This window comes from Vipera ursinii (genome assembly GCF_947247035.1).
Source record: "Vipera ursinii genome assembly, chromosome: 8".
NCBI classification, from domain to species: domain Eukaryota; kingdom Metazoa; phylum Chordata; class Lepidosauria; order Squamata; family Viperidae; genus Vipera; species Vipera ursinii.
The window spans coordinates 23,730,824-23,751,811 of NC_139519.1; the positions used below are offsets into that span (position 1 = coordinate 23,730,824).

Sequence of the window (20,988 nt, forward strand, 5' to 3'; positions counted from 1 at the left end):
CCTGGGTGAACCAGAAATCTGGACTTAGAGGCCTCTTGGTGCCAACCCAGGAAGGCTCGCCTTAGGGTGACATTTCCCCATCATTGGAGAAAGGCTCTGATTACCTTGTACTGCAGCCCAAAACTTCATCTTCCCTGGAGCAAAGACCCAATTTCTGGAATGCATTAGGATTTAGAAGCCTTCGTTCCATTGCAGGTGTGTCAATGGAGAGGAAGAAAAACATCCCAGTGTTAGTGATATCATATGCCCCCAGGGTGGGGAAGGGGGCACATGCCCCCCTTGCTCTTTTCATTGAGAGCTGAAACACAAGCATTGGCACTAGTTAATCTCTCTGAAGCCAAAGCCCATGACACAGGTGTGCTCTTGCCACATCTTAGTAGGGTGGTGATGCCAAGGATGTGGCAGGATCCAGAGCCGGGTTATAGGGTTGCAAGATGGGGGTGTGGGCTGGGGGGGGTAAGCAGGTTGGCAACATGCTAGCTAGAAAACAGAGTGCCAGAGAGAGAGAGAGGTTGGCACGGATTGAGCCCATAGGAAGTTGTGCAAAAACTCTGCCAAGTCAAGATGCTTCCCCCTAACAAAGAGCCATTGAATTTATACTTAGTTGTGGCAGCTGAGAACACAACTCACTTCTTTCTAGTGATTGGAGATGGCTAGAAAGTCTTCAGCACTTCATTGCTGATTGTGAAGTGCCAAGAGACCAGCTCGTTCAGTCTGAGAATCTGAGGAAGCTGATTGTCAGAATTCCCTGGGAGTTTCTTTCATGCGAGTGATCTGTGGGGTCCTTGGTGCTCTCTGAGTGTGGTTGTTTTCTTTTAACAAACCCCGCTCCCTTCATCACTGATGATGTTCCCTAGTTGGGTCATGAATCATCTGCGAGAAAACAACCCAGCTCAGAGAGCACCAAGGAGCCCTCAGTTCTCCTCCTCCTCCTCCTCCTCTCTGCAAACCCCACTCCCTTCTAGCACTGATGATGTTCCCTAGTTGGGTCATGAAACATCTGCAGGAAAACAACCCAGCTCAGAGAGCACCAGGGACACCACAGGTCAACCCTGAGCTACAGATCCTCTCTTCTGTGTCAGTGATCTGCATGTGAGAATTGTGGCAAATTCAACACCTTGTGGGAACAGGTCAGGGGACAGTGCAAAGGGCAGTCCCACACTGGTGTGCATCATGAACTTCCAGTTCATCAGGACGAAACAATGTACAATTGAGTAGTGTGATGTATTGAAACGATTCCCTGCTTTGCAGTCAGATTCTCCGACAGCATTCATGCAACATGCTAGTAGCTAAAGCATCGTGATCGATGCCCAGTCATTTTTGCACATCCATGTTCAGATGGGCAAAATAAACTGGCCTTTGGTGGCAACACTGCAATCACTTTCGTGCAGATTTTAAACCCTGTTGGCAGATGCCTTGGCTGTTATTCAGTCATTAGACAGGAATTTGGGGTACGCTTCAGCTGCCTATTGTCAGAATGTATAATAAGTAAATATAAAGTCCATCTCTTTAAGATGTGAGCAGAGGTTGAATGCCAGATTAGCTGGCATCTATTCAGTGGAAGAAGGGGAGGCGTACATAAATACTATTTCAGGCTAAGCTTTGTTTTTCGGCAGCGAATATGGAGGGTGTATGATTTGACAATTCCCTCATTTATGAAGCGAGAAAAGAAAGTCTTCATGCTTATCTCTATGAATTATATTGCAAAATAACAAATCCAGTCATCAGCTAATTTGCCAGAAAAGCTCTTGAGCTGACTGATCTTTTTTTTAAAGTCGGGGAAGAGGTATTATAGGGATTTTTGAAAACAAGATTTCCACATGGTGAACTCAAGCATCCTGGTCTGATCCTTGGGCTAAGACTAGAAATGTCAACCTGTGTGTACATGAATGATACGGCACCCTTTTTCGCTCTCTCCTTTCCTTCTTTGCCCTCCAGCCAAATCGGATACATGAGATTGCAACACGCTGTTGGAAGTGGCTACACCTACATTGTGTTGTAGAGCCTTGGGCTAGCTTGAGGTCTCAGACTCTGAGTGGAGAAAAGGCATCAGTGTGGCATTGATGAGGCAGGGAAAGGAGCTTTTTGGGAAGCCAAGTTCATAATTCTTCAATTTCAGTCCTGGGAACTTGGGATGCCATATGTAGACCCTCTATGATTCTCCTTGACCCATTCATGCAGACCGGGGACCCCTTGGGGCGCCATACTTTAGACCTATCTGTGACTCTTCTTGACTTAAAAATAGTCATTCATACAGAGTGGGATCTTGGTGGTACCATACTTATGATTCATCCACTTATGATTCTCCTTGACTCAAAACTAGCCATTCATGCAGGCCTGAGATCATACAGGCACAATACTTAGATCATCTGTGACTTTCAGAAATGCAAAACTTTGGTCCAATGAACATTTATGGGCTGGGACTATAGTATCTTGCATTGTTCTGAAACACCTGTTCAGCCAATATATTTCAGATATTCGAGAGTGCTACGCTTTTGTTGGGATGTTGGGCTGTTGGAGACCAAGAGAACTTGTAATGTGGAGGAACAGGAAGGGCAGAATCTCCAGGACTGGGTCCAATTGAGTCAAGACAGCTTCTGAGAGACAAGCTTTGGATTGGCCTTTGCTCAGGCAAAGCCCCAACCTGTTTTTAACCAGCATGCAGGTGGAGTCACCCTGGAGCCTGGGAAAGCGTCGGAAGAAGCAGTAGAACCTAGCCCATGAAAGTCCCCATGGTAGGACTGCCGTCTTCTAGCAAGCCAAACCAAAGCTTGGAATGTGACAGGTGTTCAAACATATGTGCTATCTGAGATTCAGGAAACAAGCATGTTCAGAATGTTGCCCTTACTGGAAGCATGAACACGATCTTTGCAGCAGAAATCTTCCAACATCACTTAAGAAAGCTACATTTGCAAGACTCAGCCAATCTCTCCTTGGCAGAGACACACTATGCCAACCACTTCAAATGCAAAGCCAGAGGAAGGAGGGCGAAGGCTCAGCTAATGAAGCACTGGCACCAGTACGTCTCCAACCCTCAGATGCTTTATAGTACTGAATGCATGGAGCTGGGGGGGGAGGCTTAGACCATCATGCTCAGACTTGTTTTGGGCCAATTTCTGCAGAGGAGGCTGCTCATGCGTTGACCCCTAAGTTGGCAAAATGGATGGAGGAGAACTCTATGCCTTGATGTTTCTAGGCTGAAACTTTCAGCCTACTTACCCAGGAGATCATAGTCCAGCCTCTTTCCAAGTGAACGTATGTGTGATCTCACATATTTTTGTCCACATCATAGGTTAATGAGTCCGAATCAGTTTACTGAGGTCTACAGTTCAAAGACCCATTGCTGGAGAAAGGCTGGGGTGGACTTCAACTTCCAGAATCCTCCAGACAGCATGACCATTGCTAAGGAATTCTGAGAGTTGAAGTCCTGTAGTAGGTGGAAGGAAGCACTGTAGTAGGTGGAAGGAAGGAAGGAAGGAAGGAAGGAAGGAAGGAAGGAAGGAAGGAAGGAAGGAAGGAAGGAAGGAAGGAAGGAAGGAAGGAAGGAAGGTGCTTCAGGTAGAACTTTAACCTGAAGCAACCTTCCCCATCTGCACAGAGACACTCTATCTTTCTAATAGTCCTATAAAACAGACTAATTTCAGATTAATTGAATCAAGCCAGTAGATCCTGGGGCTTCTGCTTCTTGATATGTCTTTCTCACCTGCAAACCCACCTGAACCCTAAAAGACCCTTTGTTCTTTAAATGTGGAGCCTTATTTGGCAGCATCAGTTCATCTTCCATCCACCTCCCTCCCGAAATAACGTATTCCAATCACCCAAACCTGGTCCTCTCCATCCTATTCTACATTTTGGTGCATCTAGGGCCAAGATTTTGCGTCTCTACATTAGTCGAGTGCCAACAATTCTACTTTTGCTGTGGCTGCAATGTTTTCTGGCCTCCCAAATGCCTGCTGCATGGTGTGGTGATTTAGGGACAAGCACTCAACTCTTCAGGACAGGGAAAGTTCTGCCATCTTATTTTTTTATTATTTTTTTGGGTGGGGGGGAGGGAGGGAGGATGAGTTTAAGATGCCCAGGAGCAAAGTTTTGACTTGCAGACTGGGGGTTGCATTCTTGTCCTACAGTATAGTCTGGAAAATGTGGACCATGTGGGGTTTGAAGAACTTGATTGATTGAAGAGCTGTCCTGCAGGAGAAGTCCTTCTCTTTCATAATTTTGGCTTCCACATGCCAAGGAGGGAGCCATTAGGAAGTCCGTGACTTCTTCACCCGGTTCCTCTCCCACCTCCTGCTTGTTCTCCAAGTCAGTCAGTCTGTCTGTCTGTCTGTCTGTCTGTCTGTCTGTCTCTCTCTCTCTCTCTCTCTCTCTCTCTCTCTCTCTCTCTCTCTCTCTCTCTCTCTCTCTCTCTCTCTCTCTCTCTCACGTTTCAAATCTTGCTTGTCCAAAAATATCCTTGTTGTTTGGATTGAGGTGGTGGAGGAGAAGGCAGCGGGCTTGCAGCCAGTTTTCTGCCTGCCCGATCTGTCCTCAAAAACTCAACTGGAATTAAGGAGAAGCTTCCTGACAGTGAGGACAATTAACCAGTGGAACAGCTTGTCTTCAGAAGATGTGGGTGCTCCATCACTGGAGGCTTTTAAGAAGAGGCTAGACTGTGATTTGTCTGAGATGGTATAGGTTCTCCTGCTGGAGCAGGGGGCTAGACTAGAAGACCTCCAAGGTCCCTTCCATATCTATTCTATTCTAACTCCTCCCTGCCCTCCATGAGGGCAAAGGAGTGGCACAGAGAGTTTGGTTTCTTCCAAAAACAAGGACGTGTTCTTAGTATCATTTCATTTCATTAATAAATTGCTTGGCTTCTTCTGTTTGGTTTTGGCTGCGGGGATAACGCTGTTCTTCCTGTGGTCAGAGTTCTCAAGAACAAGCGAGAAGAACACAATGAAAAAGTGGGTTGTTGTTGTTTTTTCACTATACCCATTCATAGAAGGAAGTCCCTCTCTACCCTGGTGGGTGTGTTTAGTCCTGCAGCTCAAATACATCCAACGATATAATCCGTATTTGGATTATACCACCTTGAATTTCCAGGCCATTGGGGAATCTTCCCAAAGTTATGCTTCTGCTGGTAGTTCTTGACTTACAAGCACAGCTGTGGCTGGAATTTCCATGGCTAGGCAGATGACTTTGCTTGCCCGAAGCTTCGATCAATGGCTGTAAATGCAAGCAAGTTGCTTAGTGCCCAAAACACGAGCATGTGACTGTGGAGATGCTGTGATGGTCATAAGTGCATCAACCAATCCTAAGTCCCTTTTTTTCGCAGCATGTCAGCTGGCCAGAAGAGCTATTAAAGCAGCAGCCCCAGCTCAGAAGAAACCTTCAACTCAGCCTGTTGCTCCAGAGTATCACGTAATGGCTCTGGGAAGCCAAGCCATGGTTTGCGGGCATGGGTGGCTTCAAGATCTTTTAGGATAGGACTTTCACGAGAAGCCTTTGCCAAGCTGGTTGAGTGGGACCGGGAAGAGCCGTTCCCATTCAGGCTGAGCACCTCTCGACAGGGCATTTCAAACAAGTAGCTGAGTCAACTTGTCTTCCTGGCTGGCTTTCAAGAGGTTGGGTGGGGAAGCCAAAGACGATCACCCCAAAGCCTGGGAGAGGGGGAGGAAGTGCTCAGGGCTGGAAGGCTGTTCCCAGGCCCTCTCCTGCATGACCGTTCATGTGCTCCCGGACATGTCCCAGCATGCGGAATGAGCCATAAAGGCTTCAGAGGCTGAGCCCGGCAAGCAGTGGCACCCCTTTGCAGGTGTAGAAGCTTTGCTTCCTGGAAAGAGAGGAGCAAAGAAAAAAGGACTTCTTTCTTTGGATGTATTGGTTGGTTAGCGGTCTAAATTCTTCTCCTCAAAAGGCCAGATCTGGGCACAACAAGCCAGGGAAGATCTGTTTGTCTGATTTGCCTTCACTGACTAATCCCGGGTTGGCAAATATTTTAGACCTGGCTGTTTTGCCTAGCTTAGGAGGGTTTGGTTGGCTGGCGAGGGAGGGAGGGAGAGAGAAGCCACATGGGACTCCGAGTCTCTTATGCCACAAGTGTGTTGCTGCCTCTTGTCTTTTCCATTGGGTCTTTCCAATGGAAAAGACAAGAAAAACCTGACTCACAAATCCCGGGAACCGGCGTCGCACCTCCTATTTTCTAATAAGCGTCTGGGAGGATGAAAAGCAAATCGGTAGGCAATGCAGGCAGTTCTCGACTTACAGCACAATTTGGCGGGGATTAAGTGAGTCACGCCCAATTTTACGACCTTTTGGGGAGAGGTTGTTCAACACATTGCTAAGCACATTGATTTGTGCTTCTTAGATTGTAAGCCACCCTGAGTCTTTGGAGAAGGGCGGGATATAAATGGGTTAAAAAAAAACACCCCAGTTGTTAAGTGAATCACGTGGTTGTTAAGTGAATCACGGGGGCTTCCCCCACTGACTTTGCTTGTGGGAAGCCAGCTGGGAAGATCACATGTGGTGATGACCCCAGGATGCTGCAACTGTAGTAAAATACACGCTGCTTGTCAAGTGCCCCCATTTTCATTGTGTGACCAGGGGTGTTGTAAGTGCAAGGAACTTGTAAGTCCTTTTTTCAGAGTTGTGGTAACTTCAAACAGTTGTAAGTTGATGACTAGCAGTATTGAGCAGATACAAGTAGTCCTCAAGTTACTACCACATTTGAGCCCAGAGCCTGTTTTGCTAAGCGAGATATTTGAGTGAGTTTTGCCCCATTTTACGACTTTTCTCACCACAGTTGTTAAGAGAATCACTGCACCGGTTAAGTAGCTAAGATAGCTGGTAAGTGAATCCGGCTTCCCCATTGACTTTGCTTGTCAGGAGGCCTCAAAAAGGCGTCTTTCGACCGAAGTGGTACCTGTTTATCTACTCGCAGTTGCATGCTTTCAAACACATAATGATACAGAGCCCCCAAAAACGACCTCAAAAAAACGCCTCTCCCTCTGATATCTTTCCTGACTGACCGGAGGACCCCACAGGATTCCCATTGGCTCATGAACAAGCGTTGAACCAAGGCCAATGGACAGATGATGCCCTTGGCTTTGGGGGGGGGTACCACTTCTGAGCATCTTCTTCCTTTCCATTGGTGGTCTCTTGGAGCCCGGGCTGTTACCTCCCCAGGTTCACGATGTCCGTTGTGTCCAGTGGTGGGATTCAAATATGTGAACAACCAGTTCTCTGTGTGGATGCTGCTTCCGGAAGTCCATTCTGGGCCTGGGCAACAAAAAATTAGCTACCGGTTCTGCCGAAGCGATGCAAACCAGCTGAATCCCACCACTGGTTGTATTCCTTCCAAGGTGGTGAGTTTCCTAGGATATCCTGAGCTTCTTCAAAAAAATTTCCAGGCCGCCTTAAGAGGTTCAGAGAGGGTGGACCAGTTTCTCTCCAGCGAAGCAGCCCGCCTGCTTACTAGCGCCTGCTTAACTACCACCGTTCCCTGCGGAGCTCAGCCATGGGTGTGTTTCGTAAGATGTAATCGCATTTTGCATGGGGTGGGGACAATCCCGTCGAACTGGCCTGCCTGGTGCCGGTCGGTGAATTCAGGATGTGCCTGAAAATGCGGGACGCCGCCCTGCCAGAATCTTTTAGATTGAACGTGCAGGGTTTTTCAGCAGCCGTGCAGAAGTTTCTCACCCAGCCCGCTGATGTGGAAAAGGGAGATGTCAAAGCCCCCTCCCCCAGATGCTTTTCCCCAGGCACTTCGTTCTCTCTTCCTTTTTAAATTTATTTTTACCTCCATACATATATAGATAGATAGATATATCTCCTCTCGTTCGCATTTGCCCAGGCTTTCTATTTCTTTGGGATGGGCAGGTGGGGTGGGAAGGCCTTGCTTTTCCAGTTCTCGGCTGTGTGTTGTCAACCATCCCTTCCCCCCCCTCCCCCATCAATCTCTTTTTCTCTGTACGAAATAAAAATACCAGCCATATAATTACTGGCGTGTTATCTCTAAATACACAAATCGGGGAATATGCAGCCGCAGCAGAAATTTGAAATGGGGAGGAGGAGAGATGGTTGGAGGAGGAGACTTGGCTCCCGTTTGCTAAAAGGACCCAGGGCTCATTTTGCAATGTGAGAAGGAGAAGAGTTCAGACGTTTTTAATGCTCAATCACAACCCCCTCCCTCCTTTTTTTTCCTGGAAGGTTATTGATTCCAATAGAGAAAAGGCTATTTGTAGCTCAGGGGTGAACTGTGGGGTCCTTGGTGCTCTCTGAGCCTGGTTTGTCTTCTTGCAGATAGTTCATGACCCAACTAGGTAGTACCATTAGTGCTAGAAGGGACTGGGGTTTCTGAGGAGGAGGAGGAGAAATCGGAAGAGGAGGAGGAGGACGAGGTCTACGGGGTCTTTGATGTTCTCTGAGGTTGGTTGTCTTCTTGCTGACGTTTCATGACCCATCTAGGTGACACCATCACTGCTAGAAGGGATTGGGGTTTGTGAGCAGGAGGTGGAGAAAGAGGAAGAAGAGGAGAAGGACATCTGTGGGTGCTTTCTGAGGTGGGTTGTCTTCTTGCAGATGTTACATGACCCTTCCAGGTTACATCCTCAGCTCTCCAAGAACAAAGCCCACTCCCTCCTTGCACTGATAATGTTACCTAACTGGGGTCATGAAACATCTACCAGAAAACAGCCAACCTCAGAGAGCACCGAGGGCTCCAGTGTACTGAGAAAGTCTCCCCTCCACCCTGCATCCCAGCCTTTCCAAAACTCAGTTCCTGTCAATCGTCATCCTGACTGGGTCTGCTGTGAAACTGCAAGCTGTTCCTCTCCTTCATCACCCCAAAGCAACATCATCAGGCTGGGTCTTCCAGGCTGCCCCCCTGCAAATACAATCACCCTGCAACCAGCTGGCTGAGGCTGATGGGAGCTGCCAGCTCAGCACCTTTGAAAGTCACCAGGCCAAAGAAGGCTGCCTTGCATCAAAGCCCTGAGCCCCATTAAATGGCACAGCACTTCCTCCTGAGTCAGCACCCCTTGAGTTGCCTTGTAATGTTTATTTTCTTTCAGTGGCCGGCTGCTTTTGTCTCTGTGTGTGTTTGTGTGTGGGAGGGACGTTTTGTGTGGGGCGTGGGGTGGAATTCTATTTATCCATGCTCCCGTGTATTATAGAATTGATGCTTGCTAGATTTCCATAACTTACTTGTTCCTTATGCCATCCGCCTGGTAAACTCGCAAGATTTGTTTTTCTCGCCGTGTGTGTATACACCCGAACTAGACTGTGTTGTTTCTCTGGGACGTGTGTGTGTGTGTGTGTGTCTGCGTAATTTATTTTTTATTTTTTTATTTATTTATTGGTCATGTTTATGCAGTGTATATTGGAGGTGGTTCCCTTTGAGAGCTGTATGCAATAAAATCTCATTCTAATGTATGCTGATTAGTGTACATTTAAAGTGACAATAAAGTTATTATTCCACTATTCTGTTCTGTTCTCTTTCAAGAAAAGAGACAGCCTCTGCAATGGTCTTTTGGGCTATTTTTGCACACAATACTAAGTTTAGTTAGCTTTAACCTTGGTTGTTTCTTTGGTGCGTGTGTCTGTCTGTGTCTTAGTATGTTGTGTGAACCCAGGCCACTGGGTGACTTAAATGATTCATTGGGTTGTGCAAACCCAGGAAATGGGAGAATTCTTGCAACAAGATGAAACATGTTGCCGAATTGTCTCCCATTAATCTTCTGAGCTTTGGAAGAGCTCACAGGAATTTGCGGTTCCAAAATGACAACCTTGGCAGATTCACAAAGACAACGTTGGAAGCCCAGCAAAAAAGATCCTTTGCAGTGACATCCTAATCTTCATGGATTACGTTGCCTAGCTTGGAAATAGTAAAGCAATTATAACCCCAAAAATCTTAGCTTGGAGAACTCTTTAAGAAGCCAACATCTCCTAATCCTTCCCTTCCTCCTTCGTTGTAGGCCTCTGGGCTCAGAAGGTGCTTGTCAATGAGACGGTCTCTGGCTTCATCGGGACTGACGTGGTCCTTCACTGCAACTTGGTCAAGATCAATCACACGAGGATCACTCAGGTCACCTGGCAGAAGGCCAGTAATGGCTCCAAGCAAAACGTGGCCATCTACAACCCCGTCATGGGGGTCTCCATCCTGCCCCCCTATGAGGAGAGAGTGGTCTTCCAGAGCCCCTCCATCACCGATGGGACCATCCAGCTGTCCAACCTCCAGCTGGACGATGAAGGGATCTACATCTGTGAGTTTGCCACCTTCCCTACTGGCAACCGGGAAAACCAACTCAACCTCACCGTATTGGGTACGTTGCCAGTCTCTTTTTATTCATTATGATTATTATTATTAAAATTATATGCTGTCCTCTCGTTGTCAGGTGATTCTGGGTGGCTTACATCACCATAAAAGCAAAAATATGAAACATTAAACATTAACATAGGCAGAAATTTGATAAGTTAGGGACCAGAATACAACAGGGTGGAGGTGAGAACTTCTTCCTGCTCTGCTAACCAGCACCGATCTGGAACGCCCCATCAGGGTCCCATGCCAGTTGGCAGAGACAGGTTTTGAGGTCACTTTGGAAGACCAAGAGAGTTTGGGATGGGGGAGGAACAGATCTCGCCTTGAGGGGCCCAGTGTTCCAGAGTGTGGGAGCCTCAACCGAAAGGCCCTTCTCCTGGAAGCTGCCAGAAAGAATTCCTTGACCTTTGGGGTCCACAGCATGCCCCTTCTGCCAGAGCAGGCGCAACATTGCCTACCTGCTGGGGCTATAGGAAAGACAGTGTGTGCATCAGAGTGATCAATCCATCTTCCCCTATGCTCTTTTATGTCCATGTGGCTTTACTAGTTTCTGAGTAGGTGTAGAATCCAGTTGAACAAGAGCATCAAGGATGGAATCAAGAGGCTTCCCGATTCCTCCTTCCTTTCCAGTTTTTTCCTCCTTTGCACATGGGGGTGATTTCATTCTCGTCCCACCCCCCCACCCCCCGAGTGAGAGCAGAGAGGGGATGGAGAGCAGGACCAGAAATTCAGAGAGCTTGGAAAGGTTTGCATTGTGGTTAAAGCTCTGAGGACTTTTTCCCTGCCCAAAAGATATAAAAATTTAGTTACATTTCTGGGAATTAGAAACTTTTTTTAAAAAAATGGATTCGAAAAAGAGGAACCGGAAGAGCAGAAAGGAGAAGGGGCTTTTGCAAATTCAGGGGTTCCTTTTCAGTCCCCCCCTCCCACACACACACATACCTTCGTAGATCTCCTATGTAAGCCCTTGTTTTACCTGTCTGAAAGCATTTCCGTTTCCAACTCTGGGCAAACAGATCTAGGATTGCACCCCGGCTCTCCAGAAACTACACCAACTGTGTCAGAGTTTTTAACTCTCTTGCAAATTTACTTGGAGACCGAGAAAACTGGAAAAAGCTGCATCCATGTTGAGATTAAGGAAAAGAAATTGACTCTGGACAAATGCAAATGTTTATGTACAGAGTGAAGCTATTATTCAAAATATTGCACAACCTCCCGGTCAGGGCATCTTGTTTTGAAAATATTGATGCAGGCCATTTAACGTAAACCCTGAAGCAAGTTTACAGCCATAATATAAAAACAAAGCTCCGCAAGGAAAATGATCCGTGAAAAACATCAACATTAGTGGGAGTTAGTGGCTGGGGAAGGTCATCCGCAAAAGATGTGGTTTGGGAGAAAGCTCAGAACCAAACTAAAACTCACAGTCTCCTGGTTTACAGCCTCATTTTGTATCTACTACATCAAACGGGCCCTCCGCTTTTATATTAGGGAGGACTTATTTCTGAACTCAAGCCTTACAATCCACACATTTCACTAAGCCGTGGCCTGTTTTAACTCTAGTCTGTAGAATAACCGTAGCGACTTGGCTCAAACAGAGCAGAGACATGTTTTCAAATCAATATGCTAACCTAGAAGTCAGGTAGATCAGGGCACCTGTTGTTTCCCCTTCAGCATTTTTTTTGGGGGGGGGGAGAATTTGAGGTGTGAAAGGAAGGTGAGATGTCATCAGAGGCTACCAAAGAGCTTCTCCCTTTCTAGCACACCGGATTTTCGTCGCATGTTTGCTATCGCGTCCAGATGAAGAACGACTCAAAACGTGCCCCGTTTTTCACGAAATGTGGTATTCCAATGAATTCAGATTCAGCAGTAGGATCTCATTTGTGGTTTGCATTATTTTTTAATCCGTGTATATGTGTATTTATAAGATTCGTATTTCCTCCTGTTTTGTAAAACATAACTTTGGATGGCTCACTCACAACAATAATAAAAACACAAACAAGGAAACAAGGTGGAGGCTGGTTTCATTTGAGATGGGATTCACAGAGAAATCCTTGTCAACAAGTCTATCTAGGTCTTCACTGATGTTCAGCTCTTAGGCAAACTAATGAGGAGGACCATTAGGTTGACATTCATCAAATGACTCATGCTCCTTGTTGGTTACTTGATCATGACTCCTTTGCTTCTGCTTGCTCATCCCTTGCCTTTTCTTCAGCCAAACCAGTGAACCGGATGGAGGTCACCTCCAGACCATTGATTGCCAGGGCCGGCATGACAGAGAAAATCCTGGTGGCCACCTGCATATCCTCCAATGGGAAACCTCCTAGCACTGTGACCTGGGACACTAAGCTGAAAGGCGAGGCAGAATTCCAAGAGATCCGCAACGAGAATGGCACCATCACTGTGATCAGCCGCTACCGTCTTTTACCAAGCCGAGAGGCCCACCAACAGCAGCTGAAGTGTGTGGTCAACTACCAGTTGGAGCGTTTTACACAGAGCACGACCCTCAACGTGTTGTGTAAGTTGAAGAAACAGGAGTGATGCTTAGCAGTGGAGTTTGGACTTCAAAGTGACAGAACTTAAAATGGGTGATCTTATAGTAGCTTATCACAGCCACCTCAATAAAGAGTTGATTACTTCCCTGGTTGGGGAGTTGCACTAGGCATGGGCTTCCCTGAGGGAGGAGGGGCAAGTAGCAAATCATGTGTGATGACATCAGGACACGAGGACATCTGCAACCATCATCGCTGACATGATGGGCGTCATGCATGTGTCATTTTGACATCATTGTGGTTTGCTGCAGAAGCCATTGTTAGGAGATGAAGCTGGTCTCCAGGACATCCATTAATGTCTGCCTCTTCTCTTGCCCTACCTCCTTTGCTGTTTTTCCTACTTGCCTGTCTTCTCTCGACTCTTCTCTGCATTCCCTCCATCCTTCCTCTTTTTCTCCTTGCCTTTCCAATTCCACTTTTGCCCTTACCGGTCCCAATTTTTCCTTTCTTCTCGTGGGCTCATCCTTTCACCCTTCTTCTTCTTCATCCTTCTGTTCTCCACGCCTCCTCAACCCCGTTCTTCCCACCCTTCTCTTCCTCAATGTTGCCCTCATTCCTAATCTTCTCAACCACCCTTCTGCCCTCCTTGCCTCTCTTGACCCTTTCTTCCCTCCGTCCCTGCTTCTCTCTTCCCTTACCCTCCTTCTTCCTTTATTCCCCTCTCTCTCTTTCACCCTCCTTCTTCCGTTCTGTTCTCCCTGCTCCTCTTTCACAGACGAACCGGAGGTTAGAATCGATGGTTTCGATGCCAACTGGTATCTCAACCGGAAGGATGTGAAACTGACCTGTATATCTGATGCCAATCCTCCCGCCACGGAGTATCAGTGGAAGCTGTAAGTATTGACCCACAGCACACGGATGAGCAGTTCTTTGTAGCACTGAATGAGTGGGGAGCCAACTGGGAACACTTGCGTCCGTAAAGTTGCTTCAAGAGCTACTTGGTCAGACTGTGCAGGTGAAGGAAGAATGATTGACATTTCTTTTCCTCCGTTGTTTGACGAAAACTGTACCCTTTAGACTTCAAGGTAGCGTTCCTAAGCAAGGCCCAGTTTAGCTTTTCCATTTGTGCTGCTGTTCTCTGTGTAAGTCTTTTATGTAACCCTTTAATTTATCCTCATTCTTGTCATTTCTGCAATATTTGTTACATGGTGGGTTCTGGGTTAGGAAAATGACCGTAATAAGTGCTGCTGATGACATAAAGAAATGTTTTCTCTTGAGTTCCTGTATTCGGTCTGACAGAGGCAGCCGCCATATTGAGAACAACTGGAGTTTTAGGAGTTAAGGGGGCTGGACTGCAACCCGTTCTAAGTCCCTCCCTCCTCTGAACCTTAACGTATACAAGTAGTCCTTAACTAACGACTGTAATTGAGGCTGCTATTATGGTCATTAAGTCATGCCAGTTGTTAAGCCGATTATCACATGACCATGTCTGATTTTGTTTGTTTGTTCAGTTGGTTGTTAAGTGAACACCGCAATTGTTAAGTGAACCCATTGTTGGCGATGGGTGTTTTTTTTGCTGGAAACCAGAAGTAAATAGGAGTTTCTGGCAAAAACATAATAAATTGCAAGACACAGTGGTTAGAATGCAGTATTGCAGGCTAATTCTGCCCACTGCCAGCAGTTCGATCCTGACCGACTCGAGGTTGATTCAGACTTTCATCCTTCCCAGGTCAGCAAAATGAGGACCCAGATTGTTGGGGGCAAATATGCTGACTCTGTAAACCGCTTAGAGAGGTCCGCAAAGCACTGTGAAGCAGTACAGAAGTCTACACGCTATTGTTATTGCTAAATCATGTTCATTGGACTATGGGGCACTACAAATGGCTGTAAATGCAAATCAGCTGCCAAGAGCTTAAAATGCACTATTGTGAATGCAGAGAGGGGGGAAGGGCTGGTCATTGGAACTCCAAACTGACTTGTAAGTACCTTTTGGGGGGGGCTCTGTCCTAACTTTGAACAATCATTAAGCAACTGGATGTAAGTTGAGGACCGCCTGTCCCCATAGCAAACCCTGGACTCCTCCAAGGTAAATTGATCCGGGTTTGCCTCAGACTAGCTACAAACCCTGATCAATTTTGACCCTGTTGGGATGCAGGGTGAGAGTCTCCCTGGCGGGCAGCTGTTTCAGAAAAGCAAAAAACAAAAAAACACAAAACGTCACCATTCTCCCACACACGGTTTCTGCAATCAAGAGCATCTAATTAGCAGGGGAGAAGATCTGACCTGTTGAAGCTCTCAGGTGTTAGCTCATTCTCACCTTTCATGGCTTGCAGGACTTCTTTAGACCTCAGAAGTAGGTCTCTGGCGCTGGATTCCGGTTGGTTTCCCTGGAAAACATTCAAAATAGAACCCACCCATCTGTTCAGGCCTGGTCGTCCTCAGATATTCCCACCTCTTCTTTCTTTCCTTTTTTAAAAAAAGCTCCTTTCTCCTACTTGGCAACTGAGACGTTGTTGGGGATATCAGTTTCCACCCACCTGAGTATCTCCGGCTGGCAGCTTGGGAAGGAGCATGAGTGCTCGTGTGTGAGTCGGTTTGTGTGTGTTTGTGCGTTTCCAAGCAGACACATTTGGATCCACAGCTGGCGAGTCATCGGCCACATCACCTGCAGTGACCTGGATGGAGTCATTCAGGCGAGCGGGCGGATGGTCCCTTTCTCACAAGCAGGCTTCTCAGAGGCCCAGGGAGGGCTGAGATTGGCTGCTTCCTGGTGGGCATTCTCACCAATGCGTGGCCTCTAGAAAGTGAGCGCGACAGAAGGAAAGCTTTCCTTTCTCTTCTGTGGGCAGAGATTTAACGGTTTGATAGGGAGAAAACGTCAGTCCTGGAACCCTGGCGTTGACCCTGGATAGGGTACGATCCTCACGACCTTCAAATAGGTCTTCTGTGGTTGAAGAAGGCCAGCAGAAGAGCATTTTCCAGATGAGCATGGAGGAAGAAGCTGGCTTATCTAAACAGAGGGAGGCAACCTAATCATCACCGTGGGTTGTTCTTTGCCAGATTCTGTTAATGTATGTTTACAATGAAGAACAATTGGCTTCTTCGGCCGTGTTTCCTGTCCATGTGGCAACGGATGGAAACTAATCAAAGAGAGAAGCAACCTAGAACTAAGGAGAAACTTCCTGACAGTTAGAACAATTAATCAGTGGAACAACCTGCCTCCAGAAGTCATGAATACTCCAACACTGGAAGCTTTTAAGAAGAGATTGGCCAACAATTTGTCTGGAATGGTATAGGGTTTCCTGCCTGAGCAGGGGGTTGGACTAGAAGATCTCCAAGGTCCCTTCCCTATTCTATTCTATTCTATTCTATTCTATTCTATTCTATTCTATTCTATTCTATTCTATTCTATTCTATTCTATCCAGAGACATCCCTTAGTCAAAGTCCTAGCACTCATGACGTTACACAGTTTGGTCAAGAAACATCTGCAAGAAAACCACCAAGCTCAGAGAGCATCAAGAACCCCATAATTAATCAATGGAACAGTTGGCCTCCAGGAGTTGTGGGTGCTCCATCACTGGAGGTTTTCAAGAAAAAAATAGGACAACAATTGGTATATGGACTCCTGCCTTGGGCTGGGGCATTGGACTGGAAGACCCCCAAGGTCCTTTCCAGGCCTAGGATTCTATTATTCTAAGACCCAAATCTCCCACTCTCTTTCTTTTCAAAATAATGCATTATGAGCTTTCTGGTTGGGAATGCTATAGCTTGCCTTAAATTATAAAGTATTGATTGTTTCTTCTCAAAGTCCTTGCCAGTGGGGCACGTTAACATGGACAAACTCAACCTTCCAGTTTTTTCTATCTCTTTGGACCAAATAGCCTATGGTTAATGATGGCGGGGATGGTGTTTTGAAGGCAATCAAGTAGATGGCGAAGCTGCTTTAGAGGACCTCGGCTGTTGGGCTAATATATTCGGAACATTAATTGCTCTCAAGGGGAGGGAGGGGTTTTCCCCACCACCCACTGGTGCTAATTGGAGCTTCGTCTGAATGCAAATCGGGTCTGTCACCCCTGGGTTGGGTGCTCGTCAATTGCTTTTGCTGAACTTAATTGCTTTCCCTCTGATTGATTAAAAAATGAGTAAACTGCATAATTTACCTCTCTGTACAGAGTTGTTTGTGTTTGTTCAGTGATTTTTCCAAAACACTTTGGAATTGATTTATTTTTATTTATTTTTAATCTCTTTTGCTGAGCCTCTTCTCTCAGTTTCTATCGGGGCTAACGTTATGAGGCTGCAATTCCTCTGCGTGGTGTTTCATGGGGAAAAACTGTTACCAGAGAACAGACAGCATTTAGCAAATCTAGTTTTGAGAAGATGGGCGAACAAAATAGTCTAGGTTGAAGTTATCGCTTCTTTAGGGCCAGGGAACTAATTTCGTTTTGGTTTTTTTCATCCTATCCTTTTGCTGTTGTTGTTTAAAAAAAAATCACGCAGTTGTATACCAGAGGTTAGAAAGATGGCAGCTGTAGGTCGCGAAAGGCCCTCTCTTCTGAAACTGAATAATTTAAAATTTTTGAAACACTGAAATAGGATGACAGCCACCTCCCCCAACTGTTGGTGTTTTTAGGAGGTGACAAGAGATCTTGTGCAAAACTGGGGGCTTTTCCTTTGCACCCAGGCATGTATTGCTCACTGTTGGTGCAAAATGATCTCTGTCACACCAATAAAAGAGAATATGTGCAGCTTGCAGGATGGCAACCAAGCTCAGAGAGCACCAAGGACCTTGCAAAAAACCAACACTCGCATCAACACTGGCAGGGCAAGCCACTTGTATATAAACAGAGAGCAAAACCCACAGCCTTCTAGCACTGATGATGTTACCTAGCTGGGTTGGGAAACGTCTTCAAGAAAACAATCCAAGTTCAGAGAGCACCAAAGACTCCACAGTTCACCCCTGAGCTACAGATATTCTCTTCTGTTGGTTAACAAAGAGGACTTCAGAGGAGAGACTTTAGAAGCTTGATAGCTTCCAAGGGATGTGTCTGGGCTGTGAGTTGGAGATGTTGTCTAGTTGAGTCATAAAACATCTGCAAGAAAACAGCCCAGCTCAGGGAGCACCCAGGACCCCACCGATCTTCTGTCTCTTTGCCCAGTCCCATGGAGGAGAAGATAGTTAGCCCAAGATCCTACTGCATCATCGATCGGGAATCACCCTCCAGATGGGTTTAAGCTATGTTAGCTAATAACTTAACATGGCAGCAAGATGCCCAATGACTGTTGAACTCACCAGCCGCTGCTTGTAGAATTAGCTAGCCGGATGACAGGCTTTCTGCTAACGGTCCAAGGGTTTTGTGTTCTTGTTTTTGACAGGCTGAATGGCTCGCTGCCCGACAGTGCCGAAATTCAAAACAGCACTCTGTTCTTCAAAGGACCAGTCACACACAGACTGTCGGCGACGTATATATGTGAAGCCACCAACACCATCGGCACCCGATCTGGGCAGGTGGAAGTGAATGTCACAGGTAGGCATTGCAAACCAAGTTGGCCTCTACCTTGTTGGGGGGGGGGGTTTGCAAAAGATAAACCTAATTTAAGTTTTGGGCTACCTCTGTTTTTGTTTTTTGTTTTTTTTGTTTTTTGTTTTTACAAGCTTGCCTTGAGTTCTCACATCTTCTCTGCTCCTCTGGGGAAAAAGCTACGGACTCCGGTGGGATTTTCTGAGCCCTTCCATTTATTTACAAGGGTGTTTTTCATGAGGAGTGCTGGTTTTCCTGGAATTCCTGTTTCTTCTCCTGCTTTTCTCCTGTGGCTGGCAGTTTCTCAGTTTAGCTCTCTCTTTTCCTTTGGTGCCCTTTCCACATCTGGTTCAAAGCCAGAAGGATGAAAGGCCATGAGAATCAGAAGGAGGGGGTGAAAAAAATATATATGAGAGGATGGGATGTCAAAAGACATCATGCTACGAGGTCGTGTCTGGAAAAGGATGAAACGGGGCTGGTGTTTTGTTCCTGCCGATTGTTTTCAAAAGGGATGTTTGTTTTTCAAAAGCTTTAGGAATAAAGTCACCGGTCAGGACTGCCGTAGTTGAGCTCCTGTTGGTTTTTCAGACTTCATTCTTAATTCCAAGCATGTAGAGATTGCGTGTCTCTGTGCGTGTCCGTGTGTGTGGTGTGTACAATTTCCCTCCAGAGTTGGCTAAGCCATAGAAGGAAGGGTTGACTAAGAGACAAGGTGTGACATTAGCAGAATCGGTGGGCAGGAATCAGCAGAAAGAAGGACGGTCCTACAGCCAGAAGAAAGCAAGAGATGACAGATGGAAATGCCATTTAGAGTCCTTCCGCTGGGATCCTCCCAGTTGCAACTCCCATAATTCCCCTCCTCTTTCCTTTCAAAAGTTTTATTAGTTTCTAATATACGGTACAATGAAAATACACGAGCAAATAGCGGAAAAGATGGGGAAGGGAAAAGGGAGTTAGAGAAGTGAGGTAAGGGAGAGAAAAAAAGGCATTGACTTCCAACTTCCTTTGGTGCCATAATAGAATATCAACTTCAAACCTCAAGATAATTCCCCTCCTCTTGATGCCGTACCAGCCTTGAGAACACCAAGTTGGAAGGCTCAAGGGGAGGAAGTGATGTCACGCTATGCCGGCTGGGGAATTCTGGGAGTTGAAGTCCACGAGTCTTAAATGTTGCTAAGTTTGGAGGCCCCTGTTCTAGAGGGATACATGAGTTTTGCTCTCAAGAGAAACACGTGGACCAGACAAAAAGTTCAAGTGTGGTTCTGAAAAAAGAAAATTCAAAAATGTAATATAAAGTCCCCTAATTGTGTCCTCGCCCAGCCCAGAATTTGGCCAGAGGGAAGCTTTAGCAGTAAGCTAGGTCAATTCAGGCCAGTCCTGACGCTGAGGCTGGATTCATTCCCCAATTTTCCTATTTTCTGAATAATTATTGTGGATCCCTCTAGGCATCAAAACTTGTGGTCCACCTCGGCTATATCACTGCTTCTTATCATATGCAGTTTTCTTAAAAGGGCATTTGAGCTCTGATTAAGAAGGAAATCCAGTATATTTTTTTAAAAAATTAATTCCATTTGGTCGCTTTCAAGTTGAGGACCTGTGCTGTTTAATTCATGCATTTGCTGTTTTGCATTTCTTCTGCTCCGGTCAAACAGGTTGTGTAAATTTCCCAAAGCTATACAACCTCCTTGATGACAGTCAACACATTTTTAAAGGCACCTATAACTTTGCAGTATGGATGTACATCATCTGTCTGGGTATCTTTACAGGCAGTCCTCGTGGCTTACGACCACAATCGAGCCCCCAAACTTTTGTTGTAAAGTGAGACATTCGTTAAGAGGGCTTTGTTCCATTTTAAAACCTTTGCTTGCCACAGTTGTTAAATGAATCGCTGCAGTTGTTAAATTGGCAACACGGTTGTTAAGTGAATCTGGCTTCCCCCATTGGCTTTGCTTGGCAGAAGGTCACAAAAGGGGGTCATGTGACCCCAGGACCCTGCAACCGTCATAAATATGAGTCAGTCTCCAAGCATTGGACTTTTGATCATGTGACCCTGGGGATGCTGCACTGGTCACGTGTGTGAAAAACGGTCATAAGTCACAACAACAACAATAATAATAACGGCTTCCATCCTGCGACGATATCTGTAATACCATCAATTCAAACATCCACATCTGCCTATCCCAGGTCCTTGGTAAGGACTCAATAGGTAGACAAAAATGCCAAATGCAGTCTGAACATCTGGCTGACTGTGCGATGATCAATAATAATAATAATAACAACAGAGTTGGAAGGGATCTTGGAGGTCTTCAGCCCTCTGCTCGAGCTTGACAAATGGTTGTCCAGTCTCTTCTTAAAAACCTGGCAATGGATGGACGAAGGGAGGGAGGGAGGGAGGGAGGAAGGAAGGAAGGAAGGAAGGAAGGAAGGAAGGAAGGAAGGAAGGAAGGAAGGAAGAATAGAACAACAGAATAACAGAGCTGGAAGGGACCTTGGAGGTCTTCTAGTCCAACCCCCTGCTCAGGCAGGAAACCCTATACCATTTTAGACAAATGGTAGTGCCATTGCAACTTGGAACGGTCACTTAACAAACTGTTGTAAGTTGAGGACTACTGTATCCCCCATGGCTCTTCCAGGTCCCCCTGCAACCGTCTCATAATTGGGAGTCTGGGGTGGAGTTTT

General features: G+C 46.2%; 1 protein-coding gene across 1 annotated transcript in view; it reads left to right on the forward strand.

Moving 5' to 3' along the window:
* The window catches only part of NECTIN1 (nectin cell adhesion molecule 1), a 103,874-nt gene that overhangs the window by 70,895 nt on the left and 11,991 nt on the right, over positions 1-20,988 (forward strand). The window contains exons 2-5 of the mRNA XM_083368776.1: positions 9,957-10,304; positions 12,513-12,815; positions 13,565-13,682; positions 18,164-18,315. Coding sequence (XP_083224902.1) covers positions 9,957-10,304; positions 12,513-12,815; positions 13,565-13,682; positions 18,164-18,315 — 921 coding nt within the window. The remainder of the gene's footprint in view (positions 1-9,956; positions 10,305-12,512; positions 12,816-13,564; positions 13,683-18,163; positions 18,316-20,988) is intronic.